The sequence below is a fragment of the Platichthys flesus genome, chromosome 21 (genome assembly GCF_949316205.1).
Source record: "Platichthys flesus chromosome 21, fPlaFle2.1, whole genome shotgun sequence".
In the NCBI taxonomy this organism is placed as follows: Eukaryota; Metazoa; Chordata; class Actinopteri; order Pleuronectiformes; family Pleuronectidae; genus Platichthys; species Platichthys flesus.
Window position 1 is genome coordinate 6,129,915 of NC_084965.1, and position 27,065 is coordinate 6,156,979.

The window sequence follows — 27,065 nt, forward strand, 5'->3', positions numbered from 1 at the left end:
GATGCAGTGACTCAGGCTCTTCCCGGTTGTGTGTTGATGTCTGTAGAGGAGGAGGAGAAGCAGAAGACGAGTGGATTAACACCTGAGCTGCTCCTCAGAGTTGTTGTGTGTCTGTCTTAACTGACCTGTCTCAGGTAAACGATTCGCAGGTTGTTGGTTCACGGCTCTCAGATGAGTTTCCTGTAATAAGAGCGGAGTAGGAAGAGAAAGAAGGACCCCCCCCTGTAAAGTCAGCCTGTGTGAGTGCTTCGCTGCTGTGCTAGCTAGCTGCGAGTGCTAACGTCAACAAAAATCATGCTACGTACACATGTGTGAGCCGACGCTGCGACTTTGTCACGAATAAATGTGTGATGCGGTGTTCCCAGTGTTGTCCGGAGTCCAGCGGCGTAAACAGCGAAGTGTATTACCTGACAGCTGCTGAGTCATTAGCTAGCTAAGTTGACCGGCTAGCTAACTATTGTTGTGTCCAAACAGAAGCTGTTAGCCGTCGGAGTAGCTCACGTTGACCTCTCTGTCTTCTCCATAAGCACTCACACACGTTGAGGTACATGTGTTATATATTTCCCTACACGAACCACCAACGGAAACGTATCACCGTGGTGTAACAGTTTGAGAACACGGTAGCCCCTAAGTTAAAGCTAAGTCACGACCCGTCAGGACATTGTTGTCTCATGTTGTCACTGGTGTGTGTTTGCCCTGCCACCGAGTTCACTTCATACTCTCTCTCTCTCTCTCTGTAGAAATAAGCTGCGACCTCTGGGTCAGTCCATGGGAAAAATCTAACAATGTTCAGCTTTGAGGGAGATTTCAAGACAAGACCCAATGTGTCACTCGGGGGAGCCAGTAAAAAGGTTGGTGTCCTTTGTCAGGGAGGAGATGGAGGGGCAGGTTTCATCTCCTTCCCTGTTCCTCACGTCGATGATAAAGTATTGATGATACAGTATGTTTATAATGTTACTGATTAGGTCTTCTGTTTTGTTATTTCCAGGAGGAGAAAGCTTCTCTGCTGCATCGCACCCAAGAGGAAAGAAGAAAAAGAGAGGTAAACTAACAGCCAGTTCAGGCACCAAAATAAGTTCGGAGATCAGACAACTCCGACCCCATCTGGACGTGGTCTCAGATGTATATGGCCATGCTATTTAGGCCATGTGAAGGCAAACCTGCCCCGGGCCTCAATTAACTGACCACCTACTCAGCTGACTTTATTTGTGATACTCTACTTAAATTTCTTTCTTCATAGTAGATCTTCATGCAGCTCATTGATTCATTCAGTCCTTCTTGACTTTTCTTGCCGCTCTCTCTCTTTAATGCTTGCTTGCTAGCGCAAAAACGCACACACTCAAACATTGTCACACACATCTGTAAACTCAGACTGGGTAAACACAACATCATTTTGTCTTAGTAAACACAAATTTCGTGCGTGATTCTTTTGAATATAGAGCCGAGAAGTTCGATCTGATCACAACTCTGGTCGGGTTAAGTCTCTTTGTCACTGTATGGGTTTGTGCGCTCTCTTTGAAAGATCCATTGTGTCTCTGGGGAGGAATTTCCACAATTATGTTGCACTACTTTGCATATAACCCATATGAGTAAAATGAGTAAAAGAGTCTGGTAATTTCATCAGGTCTAAATTCTGTTCTTTAACCTGTTAGGATGAAAGAAGACGTCTGAAGAATGCTATCATCATTCAGTCCTACATACGTGGATACCAGGACTTGAAACGCCAGGTAAGTCTGCAAGACGTCCTTTTAAGTTTTCAAATATATCTTCCCTGTTTTTCTTAAGTCAAAAACCAAGTTTTCAAATTGAGTAAAAGTAGGTGTAGGAGCCATATATATGGCTTCCTCATATTCACTGAGGAAGTCATTGTTGTAATATTTTAGGTTTGTTACGGTGTGGTTCTTTATTGACTATATGACTGTGATTGATAAAGGTGCATCAGTAAAACTCTATAACAGGCAGGTGGCTTATGAATGGAGCTAACAGTGTGATGGTTTTGCAGACATAACACATGTCTGTTTATTTGTTAATAAAGTTGGTATGATCTCCATGTTTTGATTTCACTTCACATGTATACTTTTCATAACAGGTCTGCTTAAATAAAGTTTTTGCAATATTTTACCTGTGTTCTTTTTCTACCAGTATGCCATCCAGAGGGCCAGGTTTGATGAGTGTGTCAGTAAGACGCATGCAGGTGGTGCTCAGCATGTCTTGGACGGTCCTCGTCTTTGCCTCCTATCAAGAGAACTCATATTTTTTTACAGACAGAGGGTGGATGCACATCGATTGGTGAGGATGCAAAATGTGTTTAATTCTTAAGTGATTGTTGCAGGGATGTATTTTCTAGCTAGAGGCCAACATGCATACCATACAAATTTGTCTCCGTGTGTCTGTTTCTAAAGATATGGTTATGCCAGAATCTGGTGAAACACAACAGTCAGTTTGTGAAGCTGTTGGCGGGGCCACAGAAGCAGACGTGTACGTTTCAGATCAAGACAATCTTAGGCTTCTGCTGCAGGTATAGTCCTTAAAATTTATTATGAATTGATATATTAAGCTGCATAAAGACACAGCAAGCTGTTTGGAACTTTTCATAATCCTCACTGTGTTACTCTTTCCTCTTTTCATCTCCCAGACTCCTGCAGAACTGCAAGGACGACAGTTTAAATGTGGCGGTTCCCATGCGGATGCTAGAAATATTTTCTTCAGAGAGAACCTATCTTCCTGCTATTCCAGATCCTAACTATGTAGCTTCATTACTCGAGCAGATTTTGCACTATATGGTACAGAAAGGTATGTTAAGAGAGGAATTCACTGGCTTATTATTAAATGAGGGTATTTATATGCCTTGATATTACAGGTTTTAATGTAATAGTTAAGTTTGCTGTAAATCTTTTGGGAGGATGCAAAATGTTACTATTACAGACACTTATCTTATTCCACTGTTGCTACCACACAGACAGAAATAAACAAACACTTTAAAGCCGACTGCAACGCGGATGGGTGTATGGAGATGTTAAATTTCTGGTGGTATCATTTGATCTGAAGTGTTTGAACACTTTAATCTGTACTTGGGCAGTTCCCGCTCTAACTGGCGCCTGGTCAAGTACATCTCATTGTATTTACAATTTCCCAGAAGTATGACTCATTTTCAACAGTACTGTTCAAGATAATTCACACTTGTCAACATAATACATTTTGACTGATTACTAGCACTATGTCGGCTGCAGAGAGAGCCGGTCCTAGAGCCTAATTAGCCAGGAAAAGTAGCTTGCTGTTCGTTTACAGCTAAAACTACGAAAGTTAGGAGAGTAGTCTTTTTTGTCGATTTCTGTTTCTACTTTTCCCACTCTGTTTATTTAATACTTCAGCTGCTTTTTGAAAGTTCACTTACACGGAAAAAAGTTCAGTCAATTGACTTCCTTAAATTTTGGACTGACTACTGCAAACACAAACATTTACTACTTTTAATATTGATGTAATGCTGTAGTATGTCTGTGGTAGATGTTTGTTGAAGTCATACGGATGTCTAGTATTCTGTTTGAATCTTATACCCGTTTGTGTCTTTTGTTTAGGATACTACAGGTCGCTGTACATCCTTGTGAATCACAGGCTCCCTTCCAGTCTTGAGTACAGCGACGCTCCCTCTATCCCTCTCGCAAGCACATTGTTGGAGCACATCCTCAAACCCCTGCACTTTACCTACTCCTCCTGCACAATAGGCGCAAGGTACGGTATCAGTGTGAAATCTGGACTGTTACAACAAGTAGTGGATGGAGTTTGGTGCTTCGGTACGAGTGAAATTTAACTGTAGCATTTCAGAGTGGCAGGACAGGAACATGACGAGCAGTGGCTTCAGAATAAATATGCTGAAGAACTGAAGTGGCATTATATGGTCAGAAAAAAGAACTCAGTGAACTCTAAAATAATTTTGTTAATTCTTCTTGGAGTGGGTCCACAAACTTATTGGTTATGACCAAATGTGGGGGAAAAAAGGGTTGATAATGGCAACGGCTAGTGGTGACTTGTGTCTGATGGTAAAATTACTCACCATGATTCTTTGACTAACAAACAAACTGAACTTTTTTCGGAGTTCCTTGTGCCGTATTTGTATCATTACTCTGTTGGAGAAGGTGAATCTCCCATCTTTACAAATAAGTCTTCACACTGTATGTTCATCTGTTGAGACACTTATAAAGTGCAGACCTCCCAAGTAGCTGCTATTTAGGCGAAGAGAAATATAACCTAATGTTTTCAGGAAGGAAAATTGTTTGCCCCTGGTGAATTCTTTTGGAATCATCCATTAAACTGATCGGACAAACCACAGCAGTTTTTTGTCCCCTCCAGTCAGTGGTGAAGCAGTAATTGCTTCAGAGACCAATTTACAACAAGCCATAAAATGCCCCCAGACTTGCTCGCTCGCCAAAGTGCAGAATATCAGGTTGTTTGCCCTCAGTTTGAGACATTCTTAATAACACACAACAAGAGGACTCCTTTTCTTCTTTGAAGAAAAGCAAGGCGGGAGTGAGAGAAACTTGTGTACACACCGACTCCAACAGCTAATTATCTGACTTGACTCACCAGATGTGTGTGACTCAGCCACACAAAGCCACTCTGTTTGGAGAGACAACACCGAAGTACTCACGAAGTAGAAAGAGCAGGGTGGTGTTAGAACAGCCCCCTCCCCCTCGCTAGTTTCTTCATGAACATACTGCATTTTGTTCATATCAGTATTCATCTAATGTGTTAACTGGTCCAATGCCCACCTGTCTAATCTTTTTGCTTCTCTGTGGCCTTGTAGGCAGTTTGTATTTTCAGCCTTTACTAAGGAGTTCATCTCGGCACCATTTACTGAGCAGATCTTTCACTTCTTTATCCCGGCGCTATCGGACCTCCGTCTCTCATTCCCGTTCGAGGCCTTCCTGAGCTCCCTCCAGGGAACCATCGCCTCCTCCTCAGCAGCACAGAGCCAGGCACCGTGGATATTTTACTTTGTCCTCTCTGCAGGGGAGAACTGCTTAGGTAGGTGCACACACACTCAACTGTTTGTACTGTACACTCCTTGTATCATATTAAATAAATATGACTCATTTAAGGCATAAAATCAGTGTGAGACTAATTTATAGAGGTGAAGATAGAATTGTTATGTACAGTAATAAAGATGGGTGTGTGTTTGCAGGTTCTCTCTCAGAGGAGGGCCTCCACCTGTACCTCCGGGCCCTACAGACGCTGCTGCCGCTGCTGCCCGTGTCGGAGGGCAGCACCAGGCCTGAGGTGAGCAGCGACTCGGAGGACGAGGATAACGCTGGAATCCATCCATCATCAATGCAGGTATGATGCATTTATTTATTGGATATCAAATAGAATGTGCACAGGCCTTAAAAGAATGATGTTGTTTAAAGAAGTTATGCTTTTCGTATTTTCAATCTATGTTTGATTTGTACTTGTTACTAGCAGATTCCCTGAGTATAGATGTTTGAATCAGTTTCAAGAATCTGCTTTGTCATGTAATTTGGTTCATCACGTCAGGATTTGCTTTCAAAAATGTCTGACAAAAAAAACATACACACAAAAACCAGTGAATTTCCTGTTAAACAGGATGAAATGGGACACAAATATGGAATTGGAATTGATTAACCACATGATAAACTAAATCGTATAGTGATTTAATTCTTTAAACTTTAAAGTTAATTCCTGTCTTTCTTATCACACCTGTCTCCTTCTCTTTCAGGATGACAGTCGGATATCTGTGCAGTTGATCACTGAAGAGTGCGTCCACAAGCTGGACACCAAGCATCAGACAAACGCTCTTCTGAACCTGGTGTGGAGGGATTCAGCCAGCGAGGAGGTTTTCACAATGATGGCGTCCATCTGTCACACACTAATGGTGCAGCATCGCCTCATGGTGCCAAAAGTCAGGTAAGAATACAAAAACCCTGTTGATTCTTTTTTAAACAGCTCAGACACACTTTGCTTTCTCATGCAAACAACAAAAAAAAACATAATGTATAATCATCAGACCATAACAAAGGTTAACCAGGCAGTGAAAACCTGATATGAAAATAAATGTAAAGCCTTTTTCATTTTTATTGAATACCATAACATTTTATAAATCTTGTTGAGATCAGCTTTGCTTTCAGCGGGCTTGTTTACACACCTGCCTGATTGAGTGGAAAACTGTGTCTTTATGTGTTTCTGCGCTGTAAGCAGTAATGTAAATAACGGTGAGATGCGGCAGGCAGTTATCTGTGGTCCGCACCCACTGGCATTTACAACCGGCAGAGGAAGCGGGGATGTCAGGGAAGCTGTCACTCTTGGATGGGGGTAATTACCCCTTCTCAGGTTGATTACATTAGGGCCAGGATGTCAGAGGTGGCGTGGGGCGGTGGGGCGGATGGTGCATTGACTGACGGGAGGTGATCCAGACTGAGCTTCAAGCATGGTCAACCTGCTCTAGTTAATTATTGGTGGAGCCCGTTGCTGCCAGTTGATTTGTATGTGTGGGCGGGGATGTGTATGTATAAAGATTCGTACCATGTTAGCAACTGTTTTACTACATATCTGTTCAGCTTACCTCAACATGAATACATGCATATAGGGACAAGTGATAAAACACACACACACGGAGCTGGAGTCTGGTCAGCGAGTACTGTTGTGCCGTAGACTTGAGAAATAAGACGGTCTTCAGTTTATCCCCCCCGCCCCATCGTTTCCTTAAATTTTTTACGGCTTCCTCCTTCCTTTCGCTTTTATCATAAATCCTGCCCTTCGTCTTCCATCATTATTGGATATCTGTACAAAATAATTAGCTCACTGAGAAAGATTAATCACTGCAGAAGTGGACGGGATAGCTTTACAAGAGGCTAAGGGGAGCAAATTGCATCCCAGCCTTGATTTACTGCACTTACAGCAAAAAAAGAAAAAGAAAAGTGGGGCTGGCCAGTTGTCCAGTCGGCCCGGCAAGCTGAGTTTTTTAATAAATATGTAAAATATCTCATGTACCTGCTCTCTGCCTTTTTTCAGAGGACATTGAAGAAGCTGTAAAATAATTTGGGGCAAAAATTTAGATTTAATTGTTTTTACAAATTGTTCTCAGCCCAGGTTTGTTCTGGTGGCCTTGCTGTAATTTGACTTTAATTGTTTAGACTTGGATATTTGGTGTAATGTCCCTTTGATGGTTTGGTTTCACCTGGTGTAGCACCCTGTCGCTAACGGAGCTCGCTGTGATAGAAGTGAGCACAGATGAGCTTTGGTCCTTCATTTACTTTTGAAGACTTGCTGTGATTTTCCCGTGTGTTGGCCATGAGATAATGATGTTGATCTTGTTTATACAAGAAAAACACATTTTTATTCAGGCAGAAAATCGGTTCAGTCATCATGGTATCAAATCTGACCCGAGCACGCCTGTTTTTTCTGCTGAACAGATTCTTTCATTACTGCGAAATGAAATGATCCTGGCATGATTCATCAAGCTGCTTTTCTCACTCACACACACACACACAGAAACACACACACACACACACGCAACCCCTTTTGATGTCTTGACTTTGTTTATTAGTGGTTCATTCCATGATTGAAATGGGGGTTTGGGTTCTCTCAGGCCGTAAATCAGCATGTCAGCTGGCATTTAGTGCTTTGTTTCCCATTTCAATCAAACACCCGCATCACTTGTTATGAGCCCACTGCACTACTCCCCGCTTCTCTCCTGAGCCTTGTTGCACTGACAGATGGCGCACGCTCGGCTCAAACCATTTTTCAAGCCGCACCGAGGGCCGTGTGACACTCTGCTCCGGACGCTCATTTCCATTTTGGAATTTTTTGAATGGGTTTTTGTAGATTGAATGCGGGGATGGGAATTTGAGCGTTGACATTGAGATGAGAAAGTTCGGGAAATGCAGAATTCCCTTTTCCCTTCTCTTCCCTCCTTTTCCTCTGTTGACCTCTAGTCCTCTTCTCCACTATGAATACATGACACTGCCCTATTAAAGGCAAGCATCCTTATAGGTGTCAGTACTGCCACCCTTCAGACAAGGGCCTATTATATGCAGGGGCTACTTTATTTTGCCTTTTAGCTTACTTACCACATTATTGTCACCTGTACTTACCCTCTGTGTGAAAAGCCATGCAATTTAGGAGTATACACAAACACACACACACTTGAACAAAGAGCAGCTTCACACCTTGGTGCCACAGCCCGTTGAGTGCAACGCGACTATAGCGAGGTATGTGGGCCCTCCTCAGTGTTATCATGTAATTCACCGAGAGTGTGGAAGCATGCTGGCGCTGCGGGGTCACAGCGAGGAGCAGGCTTCCCCTCCTCCTCTGCCCTCCATTGTCCTGCTCCCCTGGCCATTAAGTTAAATGGGCCTCCAGCAGGAAGCCAGAGGGCTGTTTATGACCCGAGCTGGGCACCCTCGCCAGCAACTAGTTTACTAATGGAAGGTGCCTCGCCTAAATAAAGCTTAATGGCTCATTTAATATCTTTTCGGCCCTCACAAGGTATATAAGGGGAGAGAAAGGCCAAGAAAATTCTATGAGGAAAACGTTGGATAACGCGGTCATTTATTTTGTTCCCCTCCTTTTACTTGTATCCTCTGGTTAACGGGGCAAAGTTAACAATCAGAGCATAGCAGACATATCGGCAGAAAGTAATTTAACTGTTCTTCACACTGATTGTGTCATCTGACTGAAATAGTTCTTTAATCCATTCTGCTTTCATCTCTTTAATGTGTGTCCTCTCCCTGTTTGTTCTCTGCAGACTTCTGTACAGTTTAGCCTTCAACGCACGTTTCCTGAGGCATCTCTGGTACCTGATCACCTCCATGACAACTAAAATGATCACTGGGTGAGCTAATGCTGTTTTTATATATCTTTGTAAGAAGATACTTATGAATGCAGCATATTTATGCTTGCATCTATACTTTGTGCCTGGTACTTAGTCCCGTACTCTGTGTGTGTTTCCCCTCAGCTCCATGGTGTCGCTGCTCCAGCTGATCTCACGAGGTTCTCCCATGTCATTCGAGGCCTCGAACCGCATCATTCCCCTCTTCTATCTCTTCAGCTCCCTCTTCAGCCACTCGCTTATCTCCGTGCATGATAGCGAGTTTTTCGGGCATGAACTGGAAGGTAATAAACACAAAAAAGTCCTCATGTCTCTTATAAGTGCCATATGTTATATGTTCTTTCAGAACTTTGTTGGACTAATAGATATAGTGTCTGTGGTTTCTGGGATCTTTAAAGTCCGATGTCGACTAGGGTGGTCCACTAATTTCAGACTCTTAAAAGACTGAAAGGCTAAAGCAATGCATATTATATATAAAATACTTGTCTGCAGAGTATTTTTATGAGTATTAAATACTGCTAAATACTACTTTTTTATATATATATTTTATATATATATACATATATATATATATATAAAAAAAGTAGTATTTAGCAGTATTTATTACTCATAAAAATACTCTGCAGACAAGTATTTTCCCGGTCAACTTTTCTCTTTCGTCTTGTCTTTACCCCCAGAAGGAGATAATGGCCGACTCTTCAATGTCATCCATATATATATATATATATATATTTAAAGATGAAGTGTTTTGTGCGGTAAAATTTTCATTTGCAATGTCTTCACAATGGACAATAATGATTGATAAACAAACTCTATTCAGGGCACACCTCACCCTAGATGTCTTTATTGTTTGACACGTTTGCTGTTCTTTGCAATATAATGTCTCATTAATGACTGTTGCTTTCATCTGTTGAATTTTGTCTTGCCGCCATGGTAATGTGAAAATCAATATCTGTAAAAGAAATTGAATACGTTCTCCTTCTCAACAGTTCCGACGCAGTCCTCCATGATGCCCTTCACACTGACGGAGCTGGTCACTTTGTCTCGTTGTCTGAGAGATGCATGTCTGGGAATCATCAAGCTGGCCTACCCTGAGACCAAAACGGAGCACAGAGAGGAGTACATGGTGGCCTTCCGCAGCGTAGGCGTGAAGACCAACTCTGAGGTTCAGCAGCGTATCCTGGCCGAACAGAAACGCTGGGTGCAGCTCTTCAAGGTAGGGTATAGCAAATTACTCGCATATATATGTTAAATAATATCACATCTGCCCTGTAACTCCATTTATTTTCTTCACTCAAATCCTGATGTGAATGCAGAAATCGTAAATATGTTGCTCGAACTCTTCGCCTATCGTCCTCTTGCTCTCTTTGTTGTGTCTCTCACTCTCATTGTTGACTTTAAATAGAGCACAGGAAATAAAGTGAGGGGTGTCGAGAAACTGCTGCCACTCTGTGTATTTCCGTGTTTGCACTCTCACACATGTACACACAGACTCACACAACAAACATGCTAAGCATCTTGACCTCAGTGATTTAGAAAAGTCAGCTCAAAGTAACCAACCAGCTAACCAGTGTGTTGTTATTTTATGTTAATTTCAGACACTAAGCAGTACTGACATTACATTGTATTGTTCTTAATAAAATGACATAGTGAAAAATATGAGTCCAGAACTGTGTCAAGAAACAAATCGTGTCCTTAGAATTGGACTGTTATAAATCTATTACACCTGTAGCATAGACCATTCCTCATGTCTTATCTTTGCTATTGGCGGCTCATTCATCTTGTCTGTCAGTGATGATGTCACCTCTGAATGGATTTCCTCGTGGAGGAGAATTTTAAATCAAATTCCTCTTTGCTCGGAGTGTAAACCCTGATCTGCGGCACATTAACATGAAGCTTAATAGTTGTGTGGCCTGTCTGTGTGGTCAAGCAGAGTGGCCTAATGCTTCCCTGTGTTGGATGGAAATCGAGCATGTGTGCATGAGCAGGCAAAGACAAGGTGGAGCGCTGCCATGGAGGTCATCCATTGGTTATTTACCCAGAGGAAATGAGGCAGAAGACAGCATTAACTTCATTCTCCTCGGCTCTTTTTCTCATTCCACGTCCCACGTTTCATTTCTCCTTTCTCCTCTCCTCCATTCTCTGTCAAGGAAACGGTAATTAAGCGACTCTGTTCTTGGCTGTCAGTCTTTGACAGAAGGATTTAAAAGGGAACACTGGTGTTTCTGGGAGAAGGTGGCAAATACGCAAAGAGCATGTCAGTGTCTTTCATAAAGGATCTGCTCAAAGGCCTCTTGTCAGCTAAAACGACCCATTAAAGAAGTGAGAAGCAGGGAAAATGCATTTTCCAAATTGAACGGTGGGATTTACAGTCCGTTTAACGCTGCTGACCCCTAACACGCTAATGTTTGGTTCGTGTCATCAGCCGTCCCTCCCCATCTTTTATCACCTCCATTGTCGAGCTATCTATTTAATTGAAAGAAGTTAATTGAATGAAAATGATCAACTAAGCTTGTATTAATATTGCTAATGGAACTTTCTTCTTGGCCATGTTTGGAGAACGATGTCACGCCGGAGTTTGGGAAAGGCCCATTAAGGCTTGCACTTAACCCGATGGGCTAATTAAGGAATGCTTATTCATTCCCGGAGTCAGGGGGTAGGCCTCCTCCAAACCCATCGCCACGCGTCTTTTACAGCATTTTGCACTTGCCATTATTGCGGACTCCAGTTGCCTCCCAGTGATTGGCCGAGATTGATTGTCACTCTATGAAAATGGCATGCTTTGGAAAAGAAAACTTCGATTGAAATAATCTAGCTGGGGGATTATATGGAAATTGAGTGGCTGTAACTGTTATGGCAGAGCAGACGTAATGAATTGTCGTGCACTGGCACTCATGGGGTTATACGGTGGGTGTCACAGCACCCACTCTATAAGTAGACCCGTTCAGTCCAAATACGACTGAAATTTTTGGTCTCAATGCTGAACTTCTGACTGAAATCCTAATTCTGAAAAATTTACATTTATCATCAACTGTACCCAGCAGACAGTGTTAATGAATAAAACAGATTCTGAACAGATTGTGTTGGCAGTTGCCTGAAATTGCTCTGTGAACGTTACAAAGTGACATCAGGGTGAAATATTGTTGTAACCCTGAACCTTCTGCAGACGAGGCGAGAGCCACGCTTCTGCATGCAGCACTGTGAACCGCTGCTGTGTCTTTTGAATTCTCTGTCCAGTGGCTGATGTCAGCAGACCTCGCCAGTAATTAACAGGGCTGGACATTGAGGGACGGAGTAGGTCGTTTTTCTTTTATACTCCCCATAAATGGCGCACTAATGGCTGAAGTCTCAAATTGCTTTTTTTTTCTCTAAGACAAGGCACCTGTTTGTCAATCTTGTGTTCTCTCCTCTGAAATGTACTTGAATCGTACGTTTTGTTGTCTAACAACGAGTTTGATTTAGCGTGGCAACAATTGACGGAGTTCGAGGTGCTAATGTGTGTATTGCTGTGCTTGTCTGTGTGTTTGATCTACTACACAGGTCATCACTAACTTGGTGAAGATGGTGAAAGCTCGCGACATTAGACGACCTTTCTGTCCCGCAGGTCATTGGCTTTCGTCGGAGGTCAACATCCGCGCTGATAAGGTACTTTACTGTCGTCACACCTGTTTGGAGTTAACCAGGCAGATCATTGTTGCATGTGGCCGTGAACAGCGGTGAGGCTCACATGTGTGTAGTTATTAGCTCTCGGTTTTCAAAGTAATAATAATGGTCTTGAATATCAAACATATTTCATAGAGACCAAATTAAAAAAAAAATCATGTTGGTATCAGAATGGTGCCAAACAACGTTAACTTGCAAAACAAATAAAAACTACAACTGTGAAGCTCCAGCTGACTGAGAAACTTAAGCTTAGAAAAGTGTGATTGCAAAAGTTACTTGACAGAAATTGAATTGCTCATTGAAGTTCGTGTCTAAGTATGTTCAAGGTGAGCACCTATAATTAACTACATAATATACAGTAGATATGTAAACTGAGGCCCATACCTATATTCCCAGGTTGGTTTGACAGGTTGAACTGACCGCTGTTTTTCACCTCCAGGTCACACAGCTGTACGTCCCCTCTGCAAGACACGTGTGGAGAACGAGACGGATGGGTCGCATCGGTCCACTCCAGTCAACACTCGATGGTACTGTAATCTGTGTTAATGTTTTTGTTTTGTCACGCCACATTAAGAAAACCCTTTTTTGTTCGTCGTGCTTTCATTTTAAAATGGAGCTGTACATGTACATGTTAGTGTGTCTCCTTATGCCCTGAAAACATGAACCCTTACAGTGATCCTGCCCCATAGTTGTCTTTGAATAGCCTGTTAATGTTATTTCTCCTCAGCCCGAACAACTACACACTCAGCTTGTTATTCACTTTGCTGTACTTAATGCACAGCACTGAGCAGCTCCACAGGCAATGGCTGGAAATTTAGAGTTGTATAATGCTTGTGTCAGCTTGATACATTGCCCAGAAAATCATCCTAATTGCTGTCCAAAGTCACCTTCTGTGTTTGCTGCTCTTATTCTACAGAGCTGTGCATTGAAATGCATGACAAAAAAAAAAGGAATCACTTCACTAGTTTATCTCTATACTAGACAAAAGGATGAAGGTGCATGACTAGGATATATATATAATAGATTCCCCCCCTTTCAAGTTATAGTTTAGCTTGGAGCAAATGCTTCTAAGTGTAAAGTCTTCTCTCATTTCACAGGGGCTGAGTAAAACCTCGGAAAAAGTCAGTAACCTTCTCTGTTTTCAACAAAGATATATCCCCACATTTTCTCTTAATTCACTCAATTAGGCACTCAGAGGAAAGCACAGTGATGCAGACAGGGCTTCAGCTTGCTCACCCGGGTTTCTGTGAAGTATGGTGTGAAAACAAGCTGATAACAATGTGTGTATGATCTACCTAATGCCACTCAGAGGCTGCATGGGATAAATTCAATTAGTGTGAAAGTACCTGATGAGCTCAGCCACATCTGGTCCATGTGTTTGTCTGGCCTTTTCTCATTTCCTTAAATGGACAGGCCCGAGGCTGATGAACGAGCAACGTATTGACCACTCCGCGGCCATATTTCTCCTCAAAGATGGAAACCTGATGGCAAAATGCAGATCAGATTGACTAATTGGGCAGAATAATTGAGCTGCGGTGGACGCAAAGTGAGGAGGGGGAAGAGCGGTTTAGCTATTGTGGCATTTTCTTCGTGGACTAAACGACCTAAACCCCGAGTTTAATACAAAACAAACATCAGCTTAATGGATTTAGCACAACATGTGGACGTTCAGCTTACAGTTGGGTTAATTAAAAGGCTGAAGGATGGCAAATGTCTTTAATGGCAGTGCTGTAAGCTGTGCACTGGATCTTAACTACTGAACTAAGCACCGTGAATGGTAATGATACTGTCAGATGAGTGTTATACACAGAGGAGCGCTGGATGTTGGGAATCACAAGCTAAACTTTAAACTAATCAAGACTGTGAATTGAGCAGATACAGTCCTGGAGAAGTCAAAATAATTGTTCTCCTTTTTATCATTAGTTTATCGTCCAGTTATTTAATGCTTAACTTGTATATATTTTAGAAGCATGTAACCTTTATTTTCACAGTTTGTGGAGTGAGTTTTACAATCATCTCATTCAAGCTGACAATTGCATAAAAAAGATGCTCTGCAATTCAGCCGTGCCGCATTGATAGAGGACAGTGACGGGAACTGAAGATTGACTTGGAAATGTCATCGACCTAAATGCATGGATAGTTTTTTTTAAATGTTCTAAGTACAAAGTTATAGTGCAGTGGAATTGGAGTAGCTACAAGGGTTTGGATGCCAGCTATAAAAATACACTTTGACTGGATCTCTTAGTTCTGGATAAAAGGGTTAAGAACAAATACTTAAAACTAAATATCACATAAACTCAACTGTCATCAGTATTGGTGGGATCATCCCAAAGAGGTTTAAGGAAGAAAGATCCGAGACGGGAGTTATAAATTGATAGATCCAACGAAATACAGTGGATTTAAATTACTAAATTATTACCAGAAAAGATAAATGTCAATTTTCTTACTCAACGACCTCTTGTCACCCATTGCTGGGACTTTAATTTCTCACTCGTCCTTATATTGTGTTAATCTGTCTTTCTGCAGTCGGCATGGAGCCCGCACAGCTGTCTGTGTCCGAAGAGAGACACCTGGCCATCCTCACAGAGCTCCCGTTCGTGGTTCCCTTCGAGGAGCGAGTCAAGGTGCTGCAGCGTTGTCCCAACGTCAAGCAAAAAAATTCACATTTTGTGTGCAGTAATAGAACAGAACTGTGCTTTTGCTTTGTGTATAATGTTGCTGTAAATTATAACCGTTGTTTATATAAATATATGATATAAGCAATGTTTATAGTTATATTGTTAAATTATATTCTATTATATTTCACATCATGTTTTTGAAGGGAAAAATTAGTGTTTATTGATGTGGCAAATTTTTTGCATAAAAAGCCAAGTTCATGTTAATTCATTTTTTTGTATGCTGAGTTGAAACTACACACGGCTGTGTCAGTGTAATAGGATCATGGACAGGAATGAACAATCTGCTTTTTTATTGCATTTAATACAATTACCTTCCTCCTTTCTGTGACTTTTCACCCTGAAAAAACTAAAATATAGGGTGATAAAGTATAAATGACAGAATGCAGTTAAAGCCTAGTGTTGAACATTTAAACCTTTTCACTGACCCTGCCGCCTGGTTCACGTCTTTTTAGATCTTCCAGAGGTTAATCTATGCCGACAAACGGGACGTTCAGGGGGACGGGCCATTCCCTGATGGTATCAATGTCACCATCAGACGCAACTACATCTATGAAGACGCCTACGATAAACTTTCGCCAGAAAACGGTAGGGCTGGTATCGCTGTTTGAACAAAAGCACTATTTTACGTCTGCATTATTATGTTGTGTCGAACGCATAAGGCCGACGTACTTAATCATCGCATTGTCTGGAAAATGTGCTGTAGTTGTTGTATTAGGTCCCTCATTCATTTTCAATGTGACAAGTACAAGAGGAGAGGAAGTGCGGTGCTGTAAATGTTTGACGCTGTCACTGAAACTCTTGTTATGGTCTATAAAAGCTTAATATTGAGGATCGAGGGTCCAGTTTGCATTAAAGATGAAGGTTCGCTCTCTCCTTGTGCTGAATTTCGGTAAAGCGTAATTGTGGTTCTGATTATTATAATGGATCACATAAAAAGCAGAATCAATTATTTTAAGTCACCTCTTTTGTGTTTGAATTTGAAAGGGCACTTCAGTGGGGCCACTCTGATTAAAAAGAGTAGTATGAGACCTGGGCTGAAGACATGATCTATATCATTTATGTGTCTATAAGTTATAGCCACCTTGATTTATCACTGTACATTAATTATTCTGAAAGATGACCTCTTATAGAATTTGATTTGAATATTCTAAGGTCAAAAATAGCTTTCTTGGTAAATATGTAAGGGCAGACAACAATGCTGTACGGTATATTTAAGGAACACACGGTTTTTAAGCTTTGTCTTTGTTTACAAGACTATTAAGGTCATTCTTGACAAGTTTGCTTATTGGTAATTATAATAATCTATAAATTTAAAGCAAATGGTATCCAGACTTTTTTTAGGCATACGTATGTTTTTTTCTTCAGTATTCGTCTGCTGCTTTAACAATGACTGCTTTGAAGATTGAAAGATGAAATTTCAAATTCATTGTATAGCGTCCACTCTTAGCACTTTGTAAGTGTAGCAGAAAGAAAAAGCCCCAAAATGTCGGCCTGTATCTAAAATCCCTCTCTTGTCCACTCAGTCATTCCCATATAGTTCTACTCTATAGTGAGCAGTAAATTGTGATTACGGATATTAATTATCTTTGTCGTTTTGTGTAATCACTGCCCATCAGTCATTTTCACATCTGTAAAATGCTGAGACTTCAACTGTGTGATTGTTAGCAGAAAGTATTAATCACATAAAAATCTGCTTGTGGAGGCTATTGGTCACATTTATGAGCAGAAAATATGGCCACAATTTATCCTATCCGTGAATATTATTGTCGAACGTCTCCGAAATCTTCTTTCTTTAAACCTCCTCTGCTCTGTGGTCTCTTAGAACCGGACCTGAAGAAAAGAGTCAGAGTCCATCTCCTGAATGCTCACGGTCTGGATGAGGCGGGCATCGACGGTGGCGGCATCTTCCGGGAGTTCCTCAACGAACTCCTCAAGTCGGGCTTCAATCCAAACCAAGGTTTCTTCAAGACCACCAACGACAGCCTGCTGTATCCCAGCCCCACTGCTGAGATGCTGGTGGGAGCCTCCTTCACGCGACACTACTACTTCTTGGGCAGGATTCTCGGAAAGGTGAGATATTAAAGTAAAATCTAGTAAAAAATAATAGTGATGTGAGCTATTTCCATGCCCTCACATTAAAAATGCAAAGTAACATAGCATAGCCCTTAAAACAAGGAGGGATAATGGAAGATAATGAAGCTCTTCACATAAAGAGAATTGTAATATGAAATCACTGATGGCCTTAACTTAATGACCAAGATGTCAATTAATAACAGTCATAGTCGGTGTCAATGCTTCCCTCGCTGTTGATGTAAATTCAGAGGTTGTTCTGTGTTTGCTCTGGACACTGACAGCGTTTAAGAGAAATTGCCGTCATTTGTTTCATAAAGGGATTTTAGGGTTGGGGTGAGAACTTGAACCTCGCACTCCTGCAAGCCTTAGTTTTCTTAATTGGCTTTATGCGTAATCTGTTGACAGTGTTGTTTTCCCCGTCTAGTCCTTCTTCCGATGGCACTATTTATTAGAGCCTAATGTTTCTAAATCATCCTTAATGCATGTGGTAGTGATTGTTTATCAAGATGCCTTCCTCTTAGGGGGGGGGGGGCGGGGGGGCTGGCTGGCTGGCTGGCTATCATCTCAACCTGGAGAAGAATTACCTCATGACAAGCGGTCGCCTCTCAATTAGGGCTTCCATTAGCCGATGATTCCTACCTCTTGTTTGTGTAGTGATTGCATTTGGCCGGCACTAAATCAGTGGGCCCACACAGACAGGACATAAATAAGGGTTCAAAGCATGTGGTAATAGCATTTTGATCTGTTTTACAGTCAAGAATGTCCAGGTCTCTTCTCTCTTGCTAAGCCCGAGATGGTTCAGTCCACTTCTTCTCTGTGCTCTATGCAAGTGAGAAATGACCAATCAGCAGCCCCCAGCGCTCCGTCACCCCACCCCCTCAATATTGTGCTCTCCATAGCTAATGGTTCAGGCAATTAGGTGGGGGGAAATTAATTTGAATTTGACTTTCAATTAACCCTATCTTAAGTTCCTCTTTCTCCATAAAAATGGACGTTTGAGTGGCCATTTGAGGGGCGTATTGATATTTGTTTAGTGCCGTTACTGCCTGGGTAAAAGGCACTCGTTTATATAGATTGGGATTGCATCACTGCTGCCGCAATGTGCACAGTGCACGTTGCGGCTCAAAGGACACAGGAGATTAATACTGTTAATTAATGTCCAAGGCGTGCCATTGTTGTGGAGGTGATGTATTACAGGCAGGAGTGGCTTGTCTAGGGTACTCACTGAAATGGGATTGAACATCAGAATAGAGGCCAGTCATCATCCTTCTTCCTCACTTGTCCACCCCGCTGGCAAGCTGAAAGATTTAAGCCACAAATGGGGAAACATGAAAACAGGTTCCTTTTGCTTTTGTGTCTCAAACCTTTCAGCCTAGAGATCAAAAAAGTTAATTTAATTGCGATGGGAGTGTTTACTGATGTCGATTTGTCAAAATCCCATTTCTCATTATGTAATATGACCCATGGGAGGTCCCTGTTGTGCTTCATTCATCTCTCATTGGTGCAAAACCTCCAACCTCATCAGCAGTGGCCTCACCACTCTGTAAACTATCAGGGGTGAAGAAAGTTTCATCCTCCTCCCTTCTTCAACAGCACACTCCGGCACAGTCTCTCCTCACTAATCTTCAGCAAGTGACGGTGTAGAGGTGTGTGAGGTTGGCCTCTCTGATTGATAGAGATGTGTTTGAAAGGCATTATAATTTTATTGATTCTTAATGCTGTAAATTAAGGAATTTATTTGGCAGCTAACAGAATGCACCTGCAATGTTGCTGGCATTTATTTCACCTGATGGCGCCGCGATCTGTATTAATTGCGTTGCCACTGCACTCACTTATATTAAAAGGCCTGGGCCATAATAATTAATTCTTTCCAGCCCAAGTCATTTTGGCACAATTTCTGGCAATAAACACTCATAAATAAAGTAAGTGGCATTGAAAAAATAGGGCTACAGGTTTTTTCCATATACTTATTGCTGCCTCTTCCCGGCACAAGTGTTATTGATAGGTTTCAAGGGGCCACGCAGCCCATATGGTCTGAAACGAGCTCCGGCCACTAGAGAAATACTAAGTGGATTATTTTGCATAAAAAATAGACAATGTTTGAAGTTGTGCAATTAACCTGTGTTTAGAAAATAGCTGTGATTTATGTGCGCGTGTGTGTTTTAGATGCATGCATTATGGAAATCCCCTAGATTTATAATCCATTTAGCTGATGCGGTCAGGGTTTTTAGTGCGATCATTTATAAAGACCTGTATATTTTAATGCCTCCTACCGGCTCTTTTTCGGACTATTCCAGTACATTAGCTTTGGGTTTTATGAGTCACCTGCCTGGCTGTGGTTCTTAATGGCACTTTAGGTCAAGGTGAGAATTGGCATTTATAAAGTTTGAGATGGGTGAAACAGAAGCCGGTGTGCTTGAGATAGATTGTGTTCCGTGTTTTGCTCTGTGTCACCATGATGTGACCAGATTTACTGTCTTATCACTTGATATCTTGATCACTTTCTTTGATATAAGAGCAAAAGGCAAATCTAATGTTGCCTAATGTCCCTTGTAATCCGATTTTTGTTGTATATGTACCTGCTACTTAATGCAGGTCCAGTGGTTAATCTTATCTAATCATCATGTTTTATTCAGTGACACCCAAGTAATAAACAGTTCCTGCTCTGAGCATTTCCTCATTTATACCAGCTGACTGATGTCTGTAGGTGAATCTGTCAGGATGTCCCTTGTCTTGCTGTTGTCCTCCCGTTGACATCCATATTTCACCCACAGGCGCTTTATGAGAACATGCTGGTGGAGTTGCCCTTTGCCAGTTTCTTCCTTTCCAAACTTCTGGGAACCAGTGCAGATGTGGACATCCACCACCTGGCCTCACTGGACCCGGAGATGTACCGCAACCTTCTCTTCCTCAAGAGCTATGAGGGGGACACGGAGGAGCTGGGCCTCAACTTCACCGTGGTCAACAACGATCTGGGAGAAGCTCAGGTGAACAGGGTCGGGTTCAGGGTGGGATGGAGAATGTTCGTTCATCCACATGTTCATTTTTTTTCCCATCTCTCTATCCTGGTCAGTAAGTCTCGTTCAGCCATCTTTCCCTCCTCATGTTTGAGTCCTCTCGTGTGGCGTTAATAATTAATTTCCTCCGTGATGTACCACTTTTCAGCTCTGGAAGAGATAAAGCACGTTGCCACTGTTGCCCTAAGCTCTGCTGCAGTGCAGGGAACACAGCGGCTCTGTTGACCATTCCACCTGCCTTTCCCCCAGAAATGATCTCAGAACACGCCTGACAGAAGCAACTAGCTGCTCTTAAGCACGTCCCCTCCAAAGCTCAAGGCTGCGGAGATGAGCGGCCGTCATTACACTGCATCACCTGGGCCGAGACCTGCACTCTGCCCCGACCCCCTGTTTGCTCAGGGCCTTCACGCGTCTTATTAGCTCTTCTCAAACAACACCTGAAATGGCCGAGTCACTATGCCTTCCTGGTGGCAAATAGGGCATCGCAAACACGATAGGGAAAACAATTTGTGAAAGATTAGGCACACACCCGGGAGCAGTCTGCCCTGCATTTGCCCTCATGAGATAGCTAAAGTAAGCAAGATAACGACAGTAATTCTCTTACATTAGCACATAATCAGAATCCAACATGGGGGAAGAAAAAAAAGCAGATCAGTGCAGCCTCATGCGGTTACGCAGCGATTAGGGGATGGACAAAGTAAAAGTGGATACTGTGGATTATAATACAATCTGGTTGCAATTGAACGCCTTTGTTTACTTATCAATCAGTTCTTGTTGAGACTGCGTCACAGAGATTCTGATTCATGTCTATTGTCCTTTTTGACTGTAGTTTGTGTTGTTGTTAAACAAACATCCTGTTGAGGGACAGTCAGTTCTTTTCTGAGTGTGACCACTGTTGCTCAAATGTTCATGTTTGGTGTGTGTTGGGATGAATTCAGGGAAAAGTTGAGAAACTCACCTTGTTTCTGTGATAGAGTTTTTTAAGGTTTATTATCTATTTTTTTAAATCTTAATTTGAAAGGAACTAAAGCTATACAAATATATGTAATGGAGTATAAAATACAAGAATTCTCTCAGAAAAGTCGTGTTACGTTCACTCTTTTATATTAATATTTTTTGGGCATTAAACCTTTTCTGGATTGATGGAGTTTTAAGCATTGAAGGGGAGAGTGAGAGGGAAAGATATGCCGGCAAAGGGCCAGGTTGGAACCGAACCTGCGCCCACTTCAGAGGACTCGCACAGGATGCCCGCAGATTTACACTTTTTGTCGTTGGGTTTATCAGTGGTGGTCAAAATGTTAAAAAACAAAACAGTGAAGATGGTACCTAAAGTCACTGAATCCCTGTTTTTAAAAATGAAGTTGTTAAACATTTACGACACAAGATCACATTCACCGAATGCAGGAGAACTGCGGCAGAAAAAATGAACATTAAATTTTGTCCCACCGTGGCTGTTATGATGTCATCATACACTCGGCTTTATGAAGAGAGATAAGCACATCCTATCAAGTGCTAACTGCTCTAAAGCTAATGAAAAGAGAACCTGGGGCCAAATTGTATTGGACCAGATGTTCATTGGACGTGCTATATTTAGAAACACTGCCATGCACTTAAACTCACACGTACACACACACACACACACACACACACACACATATCAAGCCTCACCTTTAATCAGAGTGCTGTTGGAAAATATTTAATTACCTTTCTGTGATTGAATGAAATCCACCTGGCACAATTAAAGCACTTACATTGTTTGTTGGTCATCTGGCAGGAGAGGCCGGCTTAGTGATCTGCATAATGAAGTATGCATATGGCTGCCTGACAGTAATATTACTCAGAAACAGAAGGAACGATCCATCTCCTATAAACATGAAATATTTTAACTAAACCTAAATCTGTTTTGGATGCAGGTGGTTGAACTGAAGCTGGGAGGCAAAGACATTCCTGTGACCACAGCCAACCGGATCGCTTACATCCATTTGGTGGCTGACTACAGACTGAACAAGCAGATCCGGCCTCACTGCCTCGCCTTCAGACAGGGCCTGGCCAATGTGGTCAACCTGGAGTGGCTGCGTATGTTTGACCAGCAGGAGATCCAGGTAATCCACACATGAACAAATCAAACACACAGAGCACAATCGTGGGGCCCAAAAACATATTTATGTTCTCATGCTTTTTAACAGGTGCTGGTATCTGGGGCTCACGTGCCAATTTGTCTAGATGACCTGAAGAAATTCACAAACTACTCAGGTACGAGCGAATACCATTTTTTATGCTCTGTATGTGTAAGTTGCTTAGAATCTCAAGCTGCTTTCAAGATACAGAACTTATGAAAGTGGCTTATGGGATATCTTCTTGTCGATCATTATCTCCTTCAGGCGGGTACACGCCCACTCACCCTGTCATCACGATCTTCTGGGAGGTGGTCGACGGCTTCACAGACGACGAAAAGCGCAAACTGCTGAGGTTCGTCACCAGCTGCTCCAGACCTCCTCTGCTGGGCTTCAAGGTGAGGCTTTACCCGACTCAAACTTCCACTCCATCTTACTCAAATCTGCAGACTGTGTATTACCTGTATTATCGCCAAGTTTACCAAGCCCTACAGAAGGGAGTGCTCCCTCTTAATGGGCTTGTGATGAAAAGACCTTGTCTGATAACAGCCCTGAAAATGATCATTTTCCAATTAAGCAGCGATAAGAGCGAGCCAGTGCGGTGAAGCCTTATCTCCACGTCCACTGTTGTTTTGTAGTTCATGACCTTTGTGTGTGTGTGTGTGTGTGTGTGTGTGGTGGGGGCTTGGTCAGAGATCTTGACTAGACAAATATTACCATTCAGAACTCGGTAGCGGGTTGAACCTTTGAACTTTTCCTCTCTGTGTGACACAGCAGCGATTCCCTGTCTAATGAAAACATGTAATGCTTCTAAACATTGTTTCAGCCTCCTCATTACTGCTTCCCTCCTCTTTCTGAAATGATTTCCTTCCTTATTGGAAACCATTTGACTTTCTTATTGACCTGATTTGTGGGACACTTAAGTAGTTTGAGATAGGGGGAGAAAAGAGCAGAAAGTGTTGCTCGGGACCATTAAAGTGTTTTTTATGCGTCTTACTTCATCTTAACCAGAAGCTGTAATTATCATATGATTGGTTTTATGACTGTCATTAGTTAAGAAAATCTAAATGCGTGCGACAGCAGGGCGAGGGAACAAAACTCTTCCTCAAATCCCTACGCCGTCCCTCCTCTTGAGGGTTTAATAGTTGCCTTCCCTCCACATTTAATCAATTTGACTTTGGCCGGCGTGTGGATGCTCCCTCCTCCCACCCATCTCTTCTCCAGGGCCGGAAAGGGGCAGTAATTCGTAGGGGGAGCGGCCCCTGACCCGGCCCTCAGCCTGAGCCAGCTAAGCCTTAATTAGCTGTCGTGAAACGGTCCAGGATTCATTAGAGGAGAAATAGCTCTGTCAGGAGAAGCCATTTAAAAAAGATGATTGAAACTCTCTTTTTTTCCCAGAATGATAGCCGCTGTAATGACACTTTCTCAATAAGCAACGATAGTTTAATACGGTAATTGTCAGAAAAATGGGGTCATTACAGCTAAGCCCCCAAAGAGCCATTTAATCGGGCGAGTGTGGCCGCTGAGCCGTATTCGCTAACTTTAAATAGCGGGATGAAATCAGGGTGGAGGCTAATTCGGCGGCCCGGCTTGTGATGGAAACGCTCAGTGTCACCATCTGCAGATGAGGTGGCCTCATCACACGGAGGCTTGATTTAAAAAATGCCAGATAGACAACATGAAATGAACATTCCTCCAGACTCTCATCCAAGGGTCAAGCCGAGGGCCGGGTTCCCGCTCTGAGCCTTTCAAGCACTAATCAGATTTCCTAAATTTATCCTTTCACTGTATTAGCTTAGCGCTTAATGACTGTCTTTTAACATTTATCCCCTTGTGGAATTTGACATTTATTGCCTAATTGGGATTGCTTTGGACACGGCGATCAGCGCTGACTCGATTTCCCCTCTGTCTTTAAACACCTCATGATGAGCAAAGTCTTTTGAGCTTTAATCTGCAACCGCTGCCAATTTGTCATGTGCTAACAAAGTATGTTCGCACACAGGAGCTGTACCCGGCCTTCTGCATCCACCACGGCGGCACAGACCTGGAGCGCCTGCCCACGGCCAGCACCTGCATGAACCTGCTCAAGCTGCCGGAGTTCTGCGACGAGCACCTGATGAAGAACAAGCTGCTGTACGCCATCGAGTCGTCTGCCGGGTTCGAGCTGAGCTGAGCTGAGGGGGGGTGGGACGGGACGGCCTCTCCGGCCCTGCATCCATGGACTCTGTGTCGTAGTAGTGGGAAGACAAGGGTTGGGACAGAGCGAAGGAAACAAGAACAGGGAAAGAAAATGATGCACTGACCTGCCTGATTTACTGTGTGTTTGTGTGTGTGTGTGTGTGATTGTGTGTGTGCCAAGTGAAAGGGTGGGGGGGGTGATCTCCCACAGACTGAAAGGAAAGGGATGAAGCGCAGTAGGAAGCCTTTTTTTTTTTTTTTAAATCCTTGTTGCTTTTAAGAAATTTAAATGTTTAATCGCTCGTCAGAACACTTCAGTCGAGTTTTGCAGGAAATATAATGCGCCGAAAATAAAATCAAGAAACCAACGGTAGCAGCTGCTCTCTTGTGTAATCTAACATGAACGGACAGTTATTTTTCACCAAAGATTAAGTGGCATCATATTAAATAAAAAAAATTAAAATAAAAAGGCAATATAAGAACAGAAGGGCAGACTGGAGGACTCTGAGGCCACCTTGTGATGAGCCAAGGGCTGCGGAGGAGCTTTGTGTACAGCCATCATTTATTTTCACACAGAGGTCATCAGAGCATCAATTTTTGTGATTTCTCATATGATTATTATGACCAGTAGTAACTATCGTGTCCGATAACCATGCACACGCCATCAGTGGAAATGACTCGTACTGCTGGACTAACTGGGGGGGGTGGGAGGGTTATATGATGACGGATTTGTGAATATGTACATGTTTACAACGACTCTTGTATTATTCATTTATTCAGTATTTGTACAGGTTGTTTTTTTCTTTTCCTTCTGTGTGCGAGTGGAGGCTTCGTGTTTTCACACATGCTCGCTAAAGGTGAACAATCTCCTCCCTGGTCGGTGCCTGAGAGTTTGCTCTTAGGGAGCAAAACCGCAGCGTCACGTCGATAAGACTCACAACTGATCAGTGTACTAACCGGGTGAAGACGAACAGAAACAAGAGTGTATGGAAATGAATAAACCCACTTTTTTTTCCTTTTTGCAGTTTCTCCCCACAAGTCTCTCTCCCTGTTGCTTGTAATTTACAGTAATGAGCGAGACATAAAACAGTGCTTTGTGGGAAAATCTCCTCCTGAGTTTTATGGCCTCTGACATATAATTAAAGAAACATCCAGTTAAGAAACACTGAGCAGAAGTATTCTGGCCTCGCATTATCGGGCTGAGCACAAATTAAGATTGTGTGCGTTTGTCATAAATCTACCTGCCCTCTGATGCAGCCCGGCGAGGTATCCATCGCTCCTTGGATGGAGTCCATCTCCCCGTCCCCCTTCCTCGCTGCTGCTGCCCCCTCTCCTCCACTCAGAGCCCGAACCCGGAGCAGCCGCCGGGCCGGGGAGTGCCGAGTGGTAATTGGGTCTTAAAAACCAGACTTGTCATTGAAATGAGGGATTCATCTCAATTACTATGAGATTTATTTAAGACTATTACCTCGTGATGGATTATAACTGACAAAGTTAATGCAGGTTATTATGAATCATCCTCGCTGCGCAATTTACTTTAGCTTCCTCGCAGGCCTTTTAGGGGCTAATTGAAGCTTTTAGCCTTGTTTATCTTGCTGCAGAGCGAGGAAACATCAAAAATCACTCCAGGGTGATTGTGGATCGTAGCCTACTTTGCACAATATTACTCCAGGAGTGCTGTCAACAAGGAAACGGTGCATTAACGCATGATGAGTGGGAGGTGTATCTGAGACGTTAATCATACCTGAACAACAAATACTGAGACACAACTGCAACTCACACACCTGCAGGTTCTTCAAATCTTCCCCCTCTCACTTCTCCCATTTGTTGTGGCTGATTGCCACCTAGTGGTTGCCTAATAATACTGCATTGAGAAAGGTAAAAGGCTTGATTTTGTTAAAACTACAGAACAATTCATGTTGTTAAAGCAAGCACCTTCTTCTTGTTAGTGTAAAGTGACACTTTGGCTGCAGCAGGATATAAGAGACAGGAGTGTGACTGCATGAGCTCCTTGAATATGCATCTGTAAACAACGCAGATGTATGTGTGCGGGTGCTGCTACTTCCTGCCTGTCTCAACACGAACAGAGATATGCCGACTTTATTGCTGGGATTTAAAAAAAATCCTCTATGTGAGCAGTTTACAATGTTTGGCCTCAACTGCAAAGAGTTATTTTGGTCTCATGTATGAATCCCTTCTACACTGAAGCTGGAGGATCAATGAAATGCAGACAAGTCTATGTGAATGCGTTTAGAGACCGTATAATATATATAATGACCTGTGCGCGGTATCAATTGCTGCGATTCCTCCCGCCCGAAGAGTTTAATTAGATACTGACCGCTCATAATGTTCATTATAATTAATAGCGATCTGTCATTTTCATTGGGTCGCTCCCTCGCTGGCAGGAGCTGCAGCCGCTTTTAACTGCGAGAACGTCCTTCATTTTCCATTTCAAATCAATGCAAGGCTGTCGTTTCAGGATCAATTCGGTTCAAAAACT

The 27,065-nt window shown here is 42.6% G+C and overlaps 1 protein-coding gene across 1 annotated transcript; it reads left to right on the forward strand.

The window, feature by feature from the left end:
* On the forward strand, positions 1–25,603 carry ube3c (ubiquitin protein ligase E3C). The gene is made up of 24 exons (XM_062379526.1): positions 1–134; positions 741–851; positions 989–1,042; positions 1,653–1,727; positions 2,143–2,289; positions 2,403–2,518; positions 2,636–2,793; positions 3,576–3,729; positions 4,802–5,022; positions 5,180–5,331; positions 5,732–5,919; positions 8,759–8,845; positions 8,969–9,126; positions 9,832–10,058; positions 12,383–12,487; positions 12,945–13,032; positions 15,032–15,129; positions 15,636–15,768; positions 17,006–17,253; positions 20,031–20,243; positions 22,187–22,375; positions 22,460–22,526; positions 22,655–22,785; positions 24,390–25,603. Exons 2-24 carry the CDS (start codon positions 786–788, stop codon positions 24,558–24,560), a joined length of 3,246 nt encoding a protein of 1,081 aa, XP_062235510.1. The 5' UTR covers positions 1–134; positions 741–785; the 3' UTR covers positions 24,561–25,603.
* The last annotated feature ends 1,462 nt before the right edge of the window (positions 25,604–27,065 follow it).

What these genes read in the sequence shown, in the direction of transcription:
- ube3c (XM_062379526.1), top strand. Translation starts at nt 786, where the DNA reads ATGTTCAGCTTTGAGGGAGATTTCAAGACAAGACCCAATGTGTCACTC. An exon ending in GGGTGGATGCACATCGATTG is followed by an intron (nt 2,290 to 2,402) that starts GTGAGGATGCAA and finishes CTGTTTCTAAAG; the next exon opens with ATATGGTTATGCCAGAATCT. An exon ending in TTGACCAGCAGGAGATCCAG is followed by an intron (nt 22,376 to 22,459) that starts GTAATCCACACA and finishes GCTTTTTAACAG; the next exon opens with GTGCTGGTATCTGGGGCTCA.